Genomic DNA, 13,254 nt, shown 5'->3' with positions numbered 1-13,254 from the left:
TTAAAAATTAAAAAAAAAAGAAAAAAATTCCCATTGTAAATCATAAGACAACAGCTCACAGTCATACATAAAAAGTAAGGCCATGGTTTCAATAAGTGGATTTCTGTTTAGTTTATCTGACCTTGTCCATCAGGGTCACCAGACAAACTACGGAGTCCATGCTCCCTAATTCAGCTTCAATGTGGTAAACTAGTTGTTGAATCTAGATTCTATATAACCTTAAAGGTTCACTTACCAATGCTGGCAGACTAAATGTAGTCTGGTAATAAATATCCTCAGGAAAAAAAGAGTCTGAATCCACACGGCCATGTTTCTACTACTCTTAAAACCACCAGTCATGAAGTAAGCTGCCTCGTGCACACCCAACCCAGTCATGACGTCAGCCACCTAGTGCACACCCAACCCAATAATGACATGGCGTTAGCCGCCTAGTGCACACCCAACCCAGGGGCTAAGGCCATTCGTTCTCTCAGAGGGGCTGTGCAGCAAGTCCTCACTCCCTAACACCAGTTAGATTCCTACACACGTGGTCTTCTTCACAGGGAGAATTGAGATGGTGGAACTGGGTGGATAGTAACAACGCTGGGAAATCCTCGTGTGTGGATTCTGTCCTGACTCTCACCCAGTTCTCAAGAGTTGAATCAGCACTCCACGATCAGGCTTTTCGTACAGCATTAGGTTCACCAGCTTCCACTCATGTGCAGCAAGAAAGGGGATGAGTCACCTTCCTCACTCCCACTCATCCTCTCAAAGCCAGGTGTGCACAGAGCCATCAGGTTGAGTGATGTCACTAAACCTTTCTCTCTGCAGGAAGGGGATCTTGCCTGTTTTCATCTGGACAACTTCCAATCACCGGAGGGGCAAATACTTGGTCTGATGATAATAATCTACATTAGGAAAAGCTACACTTATTAGAGTAATATGTGAGACTCAGCCTTTAGCAATGTCTCCTGGGCCCATCTGTGTCACACTACTGTCCCCAGCTAATACAATGTGTCTTGTTGAGCTTGGGGCTTATCTGTAAAACACTCAACAGCCCCCACTTATTTCTTACACATATGTGTTTTAATTTCAACTCTTCTTATTAAAAAGGTTGTATTAATACTTTCATTACATCTGTAACCTTTTCTTTCCAAGAGCTTCATTTTTAATTATGTGTATGTAGGGGGAGGGAGAGATGTGTGTATAATAGACCCTCTAGAGTTACAGGCAGTTGTGAGGTTTGGGGTGTGAGTGCTGAGAACTGAACTCTGGTCCCACAAAACAGCAGTGTGGCCTCTTAAAGGCTAAGTCATCCCTACAGCTGCAGCATCTTTTTTTGTTTGTTTGTTTGTTTCAAATGTAAACCTTATTTCATTGTTATTGTATGTATGTGTGCACATGTGTGTGACTGTCAGGCTTGCACAGGAAGCATTTCACACGGTAAACCATCACACTGGCTCACAACACACGTTTAGAAGGTAACTCTGGATGTCCTTCCTTTCCATGCTCCATATCCTTACCCATATCCTTACTCCATATCCTTACTCCATATCCTTACCCCTGCTCTACAACACGATCTACTCTTAGCCTGGGACAAGATTAGCTACGCTAGAGCCATACACATTTCGGTGGGAAGGGAGTTATTATACAATATTAAAGAATAAAGTTCCTATTATGACTTTATATTTCAGAGGCAAAAAGACCTATAACTTGTTAAAGAATAAAAACTAATAGAACAGATGGCCATCAGTTGTTGTGTGATGAGAAAGTTCACTCGATTCAGATGCTGTATCATTTTAGGTTTATGAGAGAGAGTAAAGGCTTTCTTTAAGAATCCAACACTGCACAGGCTGTGTCTCAAATAGTAAAGTATTTGGCACTGAATAAAACAGTGTAGTGGGCCACATCAGGTCTAGGACTTGGGAGGCTTGGCTTTAGGGAGTCCAGGCCAACCTGGATGTCACAGACTTTAGTAAAACGTAAAAAACTCTTACCTATAACTGGTTTCGAACTGGGACAAGGAACTGAGGTGCATACTTAACAAAGTCTAATTGACCTCCAGGTTCTCTCAGTGTCCCTACTTGGCACACCCTGCCCCCCAGCCTTGAACTTACAGATCCTTGGTTTCCAGTCCAGTTCTCTACAGGTTACACACTGGCTACAGTTAACCAAGAATTGTCTATCGTGTAAAAACCTTGGCAGGAAACTGAAGCAAAGGTCTCACATTTACACAGGACTTCTTTATGGATAGCTATCTGTCAAAGTCCCTCTTCAGCCTTTAATAAAGGCATCTTTTCGCATACCACTGCCATTTAACATTTACAACACAGCTGACATACTGTGCCCACTTTGCTGACATATCGAGGCTAGATGATAATGTCGCTTTCCATAATCACTTTAGTAGAACTGAAATTAAACTCCTAACCCTAAAATTTTTTCTCTTAGCTACCTGTATAAGGGGAACTAACTCGTGGAACCTGTGTGCAGAGAGAATGAGCGCGTTCAGACAAGCTTTTCAGATGTTCTCATCCACGTGGAACCTGCTTTAGAACGCGCAATTGACAGTCTCGCAAGACAAATCGCTGTAAAACGCTCAGGAAATCATTTGGCTCTCTTGATGAAGGCTTCACCTGCACTGAACGTTTTAAAAAATAATCTCAAAATTCAGCACTTTTAGGATTTATCTCATTTGCTGTCTAGGAAACCGGAGACTGTGCCACCAAGTGGTCAAAGGCATCCTCGCAAGCACGGGCCTCTGCTCCAACTGTGCAGGGCTACTCCAGCAACCCAGCATGCGCCTAAGCGCTGGCTCCAAGACTAGCAGCGGTGCTTCCCGCCCCATACATCGGCGCATGCGCCTTTCTAGCCCCTGTAGCTGCCGCCACTAGGTGGCGCCACCCCCCCCAGACGCTTCGCCCGCGTCCCTCCTCCAGTACCTTTGTCCAGTTCCATAAGAGCGGAGTTAGCGTCCAGCTCCTGTTCGCCATAGCCGGCATCGGCCAGGAAAGACTTGGTTGAGTTTGACGCCATGACCCGAACAGTTACCCGACTCGCCCAGTCACAAAGATTGCAAACTCTTCCCCGGTACCGCCATCTTCTCCCGCCGCGGTCTCGCGGATTTTTCCCTCCGCGCGCTGTCAGGCAGAATACGCATGCGCTTCGGTCGCCCCGCGGTTCGCCCGTGCCTCTCTGGGCCCCCCGCGCAGGCGCTCAGGGAGCTTGTGAACCTTGGGTTCCCGCGGCTGAGCGAGAGGGAGGCGGAGCTTAGGATGGGGACGAGCCTCCGAGGCGCCAGGACGCTGCGACGAGAGCCAATCAGAAAGCGTGACGTCAGTTTGGCGCGGAGTTTGGCGGCCGGGGCTCTTAGTGGCGGGAGTTGGAGGCGAAACCGCGCCGCGCTGTGGAGGGTGCAAACGGCGGCTCCTGTGGAACTTGGGGGCGATCTTCTCGGCGTTCCCCTCAGCTGAGCCTTCTCCTCGGGCCCAGATGCTCTTCAACTCGGTGCTCCGCCAGCCGCAGCTCGGCGTCCTGAGGAACGGTGAGTAACGGTCCCAACGGCCGCTGGTCGTGGCGGGAACCACCTCCCCCCAGGCGCTCCACCTTGGATCGCTGCCGACTGTGGGCCTCCAGGTCTCCCGCGGCCGGAGCGTATCCGGGCGAGCGAGGACCGCCGAAGAACATCGTGCTTGGGTTCCTTCCGGACGCTTTTCACCGTCATCGAGCTTTTTAGATCGAAACGGAGGCCGAAGTTAGGACGCTCAGTGGCGTCCCGGGCCCCTGGCTGCTTACGTCAATATCGCGCGTTAACTAGAGAGTGCACGCTTGTGAGAGTCGGGGGTGGGAGACGCTTTGGCACCAGCGATGTGCCTGCCGTCTCTGCAGAACCTTAGCGTTCCCTGCAAGTTCGTTGTTGTGCACCACCGCGCATGGCCCGCAGTTAAGGAACTCAATCTTACGGCGCCAAAGCCCCCTCCCCCATCTCTGCAGGCTCTGAAAAGTCCTAAAATACAGACTAAAAGATGCCCATAGCCACACCCACGAGGTGACCAAGGGTAATGGATGGAAGGGTATTGTTCCAAATGTGTCTTGATGCCGAGGTACTTCCAGAAATGGGATTAAACTCGTTTTTCTCTTCACGGTGGAATTCAGCCATGTTCTGTTAGCATATAGAAAGCCAGCTCATCTCCTACAGTACTCTTAAAAACATTGGCAATCTGAGATGCGATTAGGTTGGTGTGTCGTTAAACTAAGACTTTGAAGAGTGGGCCTAAGAATGTTGAGAAGAGGAAAAGCTCCTTGAGGTCCTGCCCCAAACTAAAACTTTGTAGTCGTACTTCCTCTTTCTTGTAGTTACATTCTGCCTCTTTCTCTGCTAGAACTTTACAAAAGTAACTTCCCCTGTGTTAGGAATGGCCGCCCTGCACAATGGTTGTGAGCCGTCTTCGGAGCGTCTGAATTTCAACTTCACCTCTTTTCCTATGAGCTACATTTTCTGTCTACCCACTTTTCAGTCTGTCGTTCCGGCTTACAGATAGCCAGACGTTCAATGATAGGCACTGGGATTCATTGATTGTTACCTCCTGAAGTCTGCATCTCTTTTCCCCTCCGGTGTTGCTGGGCCTATAGCCGTAAGTAAGGATTCTACTGCTGCCTACACTCTTCCATTCCCTATGTTTTGCATTAATTTCTGTAAAAGCTGTATGTGTTGATCTTAATCTAGACAGTTAGGCATACAAGCATCTTCTATTCTAATACCCCAAACTGAGTTGGCTTCTTCCCAATTTTTGGGAGTGACATTATTTTAAACTGGTGTCCCCAGCTAAAACTCAGACTCCATATTCCTCATTATGACATTTTCAAAAAAAAAAAAATCCCTTAAGTCTGCTTGAATCTCTTTTTCATGCCCACTGATTCAGCCTCTTTACCTCAAACTGAGTCTTCCGTTTTCTCTATTCCATCCCCACACTGGGCCCTGATACTTTACTCCCTGGATCATAACAGGCCTCTAAAATGTGCCTTTAGTTTCCTTTCTCTACCGATATTTGTAAAATGGAAATGTAATTACTTTTGTGAATTTTTAAATCCATATCTAAAAGTTTTTACTATAAGCTTTAAACATGCAAAATTATAATTTTTAGCCTTATTGTGAGTTAACATCTTGAGATAAATACTATTTTAGCCTTTTAAATACATCTGACACTATAAACAACTATACCAACGTGGAAGTCATGGTCTCTGTTTTTGAAAAGGCGAGCAAATGCTTACTGTTCGATGTTTTATATGGTTGCTTTTTCTTCTGAATATTTCTATCTTATTTCTCCCCCAAATTTATCCTATTGTAATACAAAAGTTCTTGTCACCCTGTCATGCCCCATCAAAAAGCATATAAAGTGCTGTTTTCTGTGGTTTTAGTACCCAATAGTCACAAAGGTTTCCCTCAGGATGAATTATCACCACAGTTAATTAATAGTGGGCAATTGTTAGAAACTACGTAACTTCTTAAAATGTTTTAAGCAAAAAGAAAAATTTTTATTGAAAGTGCATCTTTTAAAGAAATGGATTTAGGCATCTGGTGCCTTGTGGTCTCAAATTGTCTCATAGTTAGGACCTCACTAGTTTTCTATTTGGGGTTTTGTGTGTGTGTGTGTGTGTGTGTGTGTGTGTGTTTATTTATTTAGCCGGGCATGGTGGCCCACGACTTTAATCCCAGCACTGGGGAGGCAGAGGCAGGTGGATTTCTGAGTTCCAGGACAGCCAGAGCTACACAGAGAAACCCTGTCCCGAAAAACCAAAAGAAAAAAAAAAGATTTATTTATTTTTATTTATATGAGTACATTGTACTCATATACACACCAGAAGAGGGCATCAGATCCCATTACAGATGGTTGTGAGCCACCATGTGGTTGCCGGGAATTGAACTCAGGACCTCTGGAAGAGCAGTCAGTGTACTTAACTGCTGAGCCCATATTTAAAAACTTGTAATGGACACATCTTTCAACAATGCAAGGTGTAAGATGAGGAAGGGAGTGTAGAATACCTTCCTTTTGTGGAAGTAGAAAGGAAACTCCTCCACCTGTTCAGACAGAGTAGCTTTAGAAATAATGTGTGGGAGCTGCTGAATTGTCAAGGGGTTGATCCTCTGAAAATGCAAAGCCTTGTATATTTCTTTTGAGTGTGGGCCTTTAGCTGTGTATTGAAGAAAGAATGGACCTTTCCAGATGAGTATGGGTGTCTGGGAAACACTACAGGTTCATATTCATAGCACAATAAAGATCCAAAAGTATATTATGGGGAGATGCAGAAATAATGAACTAAGTAGAGCTTGCTCAGTGAGTTACTTTAAATACTGTTTATCAGTCTGAATACTAGTTGAGGTAAAGAGGCAGAGTAAAGGAATTAGCTTCATTGTGAAAATATCCAAAGCAAATTGTATCTTCAGTTTTTTTGTTTTTGTTTTTGTTTGTTTTTTTGAGACAGGGTTTCTCTTTATAGCCCTGGCTGTCCTGGAACTCACTTTGTAGACCAGGCTGGCCTCGAACTCAGAAATCTGCCTGCCTCTGCCTCCTAAGTGCTGGGATTAAAGGAGTGCGCCACCATGCCCGGCTTGTATCTTCAGTTTTACTCATGTGATTCCTCTTTGAATAGACTTAAAATTTCACATCATACACCTGCGTTTACATTTCTTTACAATGCAGCCTTTTGTTTTCAAATTTACTTTTTAAGATGAGTATTTGTGAACATAACATATTTTAGTGGTCTTTCAGAGAGTACATATTAAGTTACTTAATATCAAAAGTTAGGAGCCATGCCCCCACAAGCAATTTTAAAATCTAGACTAAGTTCCTTTTCTCCTTTCTTCTCATTCCTTCTCAAACTAGATTAAGTGGTATTTCTGTTAGGCTGAAATGTTTTCTCTGTTTGAGAGGGGTCGCTTTCTCATCATCTTTATCCCTTCCTTCTATTTTACAAAAGGAAGGCATTCTCTTGTCCCCATTGTATACCTTGCATTGTCTCAGGATAGACAAACTGCTGGATGTCCGGTACAGAATTTTAAATAAACAAAACTGAGAATTGGTAGTGCCCTAAGACGTGAATTTAACATTTGCAGCACTTAGAACTTATTTCATCTGATCCTTGATCAGCAATTACTTCTTGAAAAAATGTTTTTCTTACTGAGGCCGAGCATGTTAATCTAAAAAATCTAAAGGTGTTGGGTACTGATATGTTCAAAAGCCTCAGGATGCCCAACCAGTAAAATGTAAGCAAATCGGAAACATTCTTGGTCTCAAACATGTTTTGAATAAGCACATTGAACCTTCCTATATTTAAATGAGCCAACCTACATGTTGATACTAATCAGATTTTAGGTGATGACTTGTACATTAGAAAGTTGGCTTTCTTTCTGAATGAAATGAAAATTTACTTTGAGTTCTCTAAAGCTGCATTCCTTAGGGGCAGAGACAGACCACTTTTGAGTCGTATCTCACATAAGATACTGGGTTCCTGTTAGAATTTTAGGATCCTAGAATTTCAGCACTTTAGGAAAAAGGAGTTAAATTGCTAGTCAGTACAGTAGCCGTTTGAGTGCTGATTGTGTTATGGTTGCTGTTTGCTTGATTTCCTCATTCATGCACTCCCAAAAGGAACTTTTCATGGAAGGGAGTAACAGTTTAATCAGTGATGCTTTACTGGCTGCGTCTTTGCTAGAAGTCAGATCTCTTTGCATTGGTACTGATCATCATACACTAATTTTCTACATTTAAGCTGGTAAAACTGTACTGGATGTGGTAGGACATGCCTTTAATCCCAGCACTTGGGAGTCAGAGGCAGACAATCTTGAATTCAAGGCTAGTCTGATCTATGCCATAGTAAATTCAAGGCCAGCCAGAGCTCTACATAATGAGACTGTCTAAAAAGACAAACAAACAAACCTATATATAGTGTAACCCAAATGTCCTCAGATGGCTTAAGAAAAATAGCGTAAATCTGGTTGATCTCTAAGTTCAAGGCCAGCCCGGTTAACAGAGTGAGTTCCAGGACAGGGCTGGAAACTGAGAAACCCTGTGTAGAAAGGAAGGAAAAGAAAATAGCAGAAGTGGTGTTCTGGAGCACCATAGATAGTGAGTAGATCTGAGTTACATATGTAAAGTTCTATATGAACAAATACTTAGCCAGGTATGGTGGCTCATACCTTTCATCCCCATCTCTTGGGAGGCAGAAGCAGGATTGTTGCTTCCATGCCTCAGAGAGACAAACAAGACTAAAGATATTTATCTTTAGATTTGTGGGAAATGCTAGAACATAATGTTACATTTAATTCTTAAAGGAACTGTTTTGTTTTAGGGTGGTCTTCACATTACCCTCTACAATCCCTTCTGAGTGGTTATCAGTGCAACTGTAACGATGAACACACATCTTATGGAGAAACGGGAGTCCCAGTTCCTCCTTTTGGATGCACCTTCTGTACCGGTGAGAAAAGAACTAAATACACTAAGCTTGAACAGAACATTGCTTCCTACTTAGCGGGAAAATAGACTTTGAAAGAAAAGTAACGTAGGTAGATGTTAAAATTGTTCTCATAACTGATGATTTATAAGGTACAGAGATGTTTTTAAGATGAAGGTTTTTTTTCCTAGCAATCATTTTAAAAATGTGAATAGAAGTTCTTGTCTCTAGTTTCATAGTTTAATTGAGGAAAGATCATAAGAAGGAATTTTAAACCCAACAGTTTCCATCTGCTGGTGGTTTGTATCCTGGTTTTATTTGCCATTGGCCAGTACCACTCGTGATTTAGTCAAGTCAGAGTATCTGAAGGATCTGAAGACTATTTTGATGGTTAAAGTAGGGTTTTTAAATTTTATTTTTATATTATGTGTATGAGTGTTTTGCTTGTGTCTATGTTTATGTACCACAGAGGCCAGAAGAGGGCCTTAGGTCCCTGGGAACTACAGTTGCAGACAATTGTGAGCTGCCATGTGGGTGCTGAGAATCAAACCCCAGTTTTCTTTTTTTGTTTTGTTTTGTTTTGTTGTTGAGACAGGGTTTCTCTGTGTAGCCCTGGCTGTCCTGGAACTCACTTTGTAGACCAGGCTGGCCTTGAACTCAGAAATCTGCCTGCCTCTGCCTCCCAAGTGCTGGGATTAAAGGCTTGCGCCACCACTGCCTGGCAAACCCTAGTTTTCTAAAAGAACAATAAATACTCTTGCCCTGAGCCATCTCTCAGCCCTGTTTTGAGTCACTTGATACTTTTGTACTCATTTTGAAAGTTCTTACATATTCTTTGTTTTTCTTCAGCTCCCAGTATGGAGCATATATTAGCAGTTGCTAATGAAGAAGGCTTTGTCAGATTATATAATACAGAATCACAAACTAGCAAAAAGACATGCTTCAAGGGTAAGTCTATAATTTTTAACATTTTTAATTCATAAAATCTTTGGTGTAAATTACTGTTTTAATACAAGGATGATGGACAGCTTGGGTGGAATAAGGTAGATAACCAAGCACATGATACGAACTGTGAGAGATAAGTGCCTACACAGAACTAGCATGCAGGGTCAAAGCAAACAGAACCTAAGATGCCAAACTAAAGTCAGACTAACGTTATTTCCTTGTTAGGACTTTGTGAAGGCTTTTGACATAGAGAATGTTTTGAGCTGATCCTATTTTAGAGAATACTTCTAATACTCAGAAAATAATTGTATTTCTTTGGGAAAGAATATAGTGCATGTACATGAGTTGCTGTTAGATGTCCTCCTGAATCATGCTCTACTTTACTTTTTGAGACAAGATCTCACACTGGTCGTGGGGCTCATTCGTTTATTATACTTGCGCCTGGTATTTATTTGGGTGTTGGGCATGTGAACTCAGGTCCTCTTGCTGGTGCAGCAAGTACTTTATCCACTGAGTCATCTCTCTCCCATTTGATGTTAGATAGTGGCTCTTGCATGTGTCCTGGAGAGGCTGTGTGACATCTGTGACTCCATAATGCTCTTTGGCCTGTTGATAGTAGAGTACTAGCTATCATCTTATAATGAAAACTTCCAAAGTGTCTTAGTTATGGATTCATTGCTGTCAACAGACACTATGGACACAGCAACTCTTACAAAGAAAAACATTTCATTGGGGGCTGGCTTACTGTTTAGAGGTTCAGTCCATTATCATCATGGGGGGATGCATGGCAGTTTGCAGGCAGACAGCAGGTGCAGGTACTGGACGAGCTGAGAGTTCTACATCTTGATCCACAGTCAGCAGGAGACTGCTCCACTGGGCATGAGTATAAGACCTCAAAGTCTGCCCTCACAGTGACATGCTTCTTCCAGCAAGGCCACACCTACTTTAATAAGACCACAACTCTTACTAGTGCCACTCCCTGTGGGCCAAGTACTCACACACATTCCTATTTAAGCTATCATAAAAGATGTTTAAACTTGTACTGGTATGACTGTCATTGGCTACACTCTGGATCTGTCCCACTTATGTTTTCTTTGTTTAGAGTGGATGGCTCACTGGAATGCTGTCTTTGACTTGGCCTGGGTCCCTGGTGAACTTAAACTTGTGAGTGACTTCCATTTTATTATGTCTGAGTAGATACTGATAAAGGGTTTCTTTCTTAAATTTTACTATATTACTTTTGGAAGGTTACAGCAGCTGGTGATCAAACAGCCAAATTTTGGGATGTAAGAGCTGGTGAGCTAATGGGAACATGCAAAGGCCACCAGTGCAGCCTCAAGTCTGTAGCTTTTTCCAAGTTTCAAAAAGGTAGGTTGGTATTTGTCATTTTCCTTAATGGTGGGGAGATATTTGTCTTTGCTCTCTCAAAGTTGTCACTTTACCTAACTAGGTGGTAGAGATTTTATTTTAACTGAAAATCTTAATGGAGTTAGTTGGTTAGACCCATTTAAATCTTTTTATTATTGTATTTTAATGTGTATGGGTCTTTCACCTGCATATATATGTCTGTGCACTGCCAAGACCAGGAGAGGGCACTAGATCCTTTGTGACTAGAATTAAGGAGGTTGTGAGCCATGGTGAGGGGTTTGGGAATCCAACCAGATCCTGTGGAAAATCAGTAATCTTAACCTCTGAGCCCTCCCTCTCCAGCCCCTTGTGTCTATCTTTGGTTATTGTTGTCAGCTTTTCCTGGAAAGGTAATAAGACTTAGGGCAATTTTACTTTCTCTGTGACCCACTTTGCAGGTGGGTAAGATAGTGCTATTGTTAGCTGTAAGATAGTTTTATTCTTATCTCTGTCTAGTCTCATTTCAATGGGATGAGACACAAACTGATTTTTTTTTTATTAGTCTCTGTGCAATTACTTGGGTATTACCCTTAAACTAATTCTCTAACACTGGCTGCTTCCCCAAATAGTTGCTATTTGAATCCTCCTGGGTATTTCTACTTCAGCAGTGTGCTGTTGTAAGGAAGCATTTCACTCTCGCCCATGCTGCTGGTCCATCATGACTAATGGAGGTCTGTTCTCTCCATCTTCTCTTCTGTGCTCTTTCTCTCTCCTTTCTCCTTATCCTTCATGGTCCCTACCTGCCACCCACACCCAGCCCAGTAGCTCAAACTCCACGTCTCTTTATTCTCCCCAGTAATTGGCTGTAGCCATCTTTATTCAACCAATAATTTTACATTGTGGAGCAAGGTTTACATAGCATCACTTGGTGTGTGTGGATCTGCTGGGGCAGGGGGAGGACTAGATCTTTGGAGCAGGTATTTAGCATTTGAATAAACTATACATAGCACCCAACTAAACCACCCCTGCCCCGCCCCCTCCCCACCCCCATCCCCCGACAGTTTTTTTAAATTTTGGATCAGGGTCTCACTGTAAGGCAGTGAATCAGTGAGATTCCTCTGCTTCTTCCTCCCCGTGCTGGGATTAAAGGCATGTGCCGCATCACTTAGCAAAGCACCCTGTTTTTGTTTATTCGTACAAATGCTCTGGAATACTGAACTAAGCTACGGAGTGGGTTAGACTTTTGGCAAAGTTAAATTGTATTTCTGAGACATGCTCCCACCTCAGCCTCCCATGTTGGGATTACAGACACGTGCCACCATTTCTAGGTCACAAAGTTAAGTTTATTCTGTTGTAGTTGCTCTTAAGCTGGAATTCTGAAAAGTTAATATATGTCATGAGTTTTGATTCCACATCACTGTTCATTAACAATGTATTGTGTGAAGTTAAGAATGTCTGTTTTCTCATTTGTTGAACTCTTAGATTTAAATTTAAGTTTATGTAAAATATATGGGAATAATTTATGATCATGAAATTTTACCTAATTTAACAGTTTTGGAAAGGGAAACACCATGTCTGTTAGTGCCTTTGTCTAAGTTTTAAAACTGTGGATAAGTTTATGCCAATGTCATGTAAAAGAAAATGCATTGGGTTGGATGTGGAGCCAGTGGCTTTTATCCTGGCTTCTAGTGTTACACAGTTGCTGAGTTGGAAACTGCCTACAATGTCCCGGAGGTTGGTCAGTGAGACAGATTAGGTTCAGCCTGCCCTTAGCTATGCATAGAATAACTTAGAAACAACTTTTATTTTAGACTTTTAAAATGACTTTGCATTTGTTACTTTAATTAGGTTAGTGCCCAACACCATTTAAGTCAGGAAAATAATTATGAGCATAATAATGAGGTTGGGGGGCGGGGAGGGGGCTAGAGAGATGGCTCAGCGATTAAGAGCATTGACTGCTCTTCCAGAGGTTCTGACTTCAATTCCCAGCAACACAGTGGCTCACAACCATCTGTAATGTAATATGGTGTGTCTGAAGAGAGCCTTTACAAACAAACAAACAAACATGAGGTATATACTCATTTTTTAAAAAAACCTGGAGATTATAAATGTTAGTGGGGGTTTTATGTGGATTTTTGTTTGTTTGTTTGTTTTATGCTAACATAGTAGAAAAATTGATTGGTCCAGTTTATTCAACCCTATATGAACAAGATACTAATGATCCTAATTGAATAGTAGTGAATTCTAATTGGATACTAGTTGGTGCTAGTGAAATTTGGCTCCCCTGAATGGCTGTCTTCTAAAGACTGATAAGTTAGGCACTTTGGCCAGAATGAGGAGGAATAGCATTAGATTTTCTGGTAGATAATTTAAATTAACTGTGAATGTATTTTCTTGTCTCCTGAAAACTTACATATATTTGAACCTTTCTAATTCTTCACCTTGTTTAAAGCCAGTCAGTCCTTCATCCTAAACTGGTGGTTCTCAACCCTAGTTAGGATCTTTGATCTTTGGTTATCTGATTTTTTTTTTTTT

The 13,254-nt window shown here is 42.3% G+C and overlaps 2 protein-coding genes across 5 annotated transcripts in view; one reads left to right on the top strand and one right to left on the bottom strand.

Moving 5' to 3' along the window:
- The window catches only part of Ints7 (integrator complex subunit 7), a 48,352-nt gene extending 45,192 nt beyond the window's left edge, over positions 1–3,160 (bottom strand). The window contains exon 1 of one of the 2 annotated variants that reach the window (XM_021161659.2): positions 2,919–3,160. In XM_021161659.2, the coding sequence (XP_021017318.1) occupies positions 2,919–3,012 (94 nt within the window). In that variant the 5' untranslated portion in view covers positions 3,013–3,160. The remainder of the gene's footprint in view (positions 1–2,918) is intronic. The other variant, XM_021161662.2, reaches the window with a different exon arrangement.
- A 134-nt stretch (positions 3,161–3,294) lies between these two features.
- Positions 3,295–13,254, top strand: part of Dtl (denticleless E3 ubiquitin protein ligase homolog) — a 40,635-nt gene continuing 30,675 nt past the window's right edge. The window contains exons 1-5 of one of the 3 annotated variants that reach the window (XM_021170545.2): positions 3,295–3,520; positions 8,326–8,451; positions 9,277–9,375; positions 10,475–10,536; positions 10,620–10,740. In XM_021170545.2, the coding sequence (XP_021026204.1) occupies positions 3,469–3,520; positions 8,326–8,451; positions 9,277–9,375; positions 10,475–10,536; positions 10,620–10,740 (460 nt within the window). In that variant the 5' untranslated portion in view covers positions 3,295–3,468. Of the gene's footprint in view, positions 3,521–3,680; positions 3,919–8,325; positions 8,452–9,276; positions 9,376–10,474; positions 10,537–10,619; positions 10,741–13,254 lie in introns of those variants that run through there. The other 2 variants (XM_021170551.2, XM_021170567.2) reach the window with 2 other exon arrangements.

Source organism: Mus caroli, chromosome 1, assembly GCF_900094665.2.
Source record: "Mus caroli chromosome 1, CAROLI_EIJ_v1.1, whole genome shotgun sequence".
In the NCBI taxonomy this organism is placed as follows: domain Eukaryota; kingdom Metazoa; phylum Chordata; class Mammalia; order Rodentia; family Muridae; genus Mus; species Mus caroli.
The sequence above is the reverse complement of the archived record's forward strand: the minus strand, read 5'-3'. Positions and strand labels throughout refer to the sequence as shown.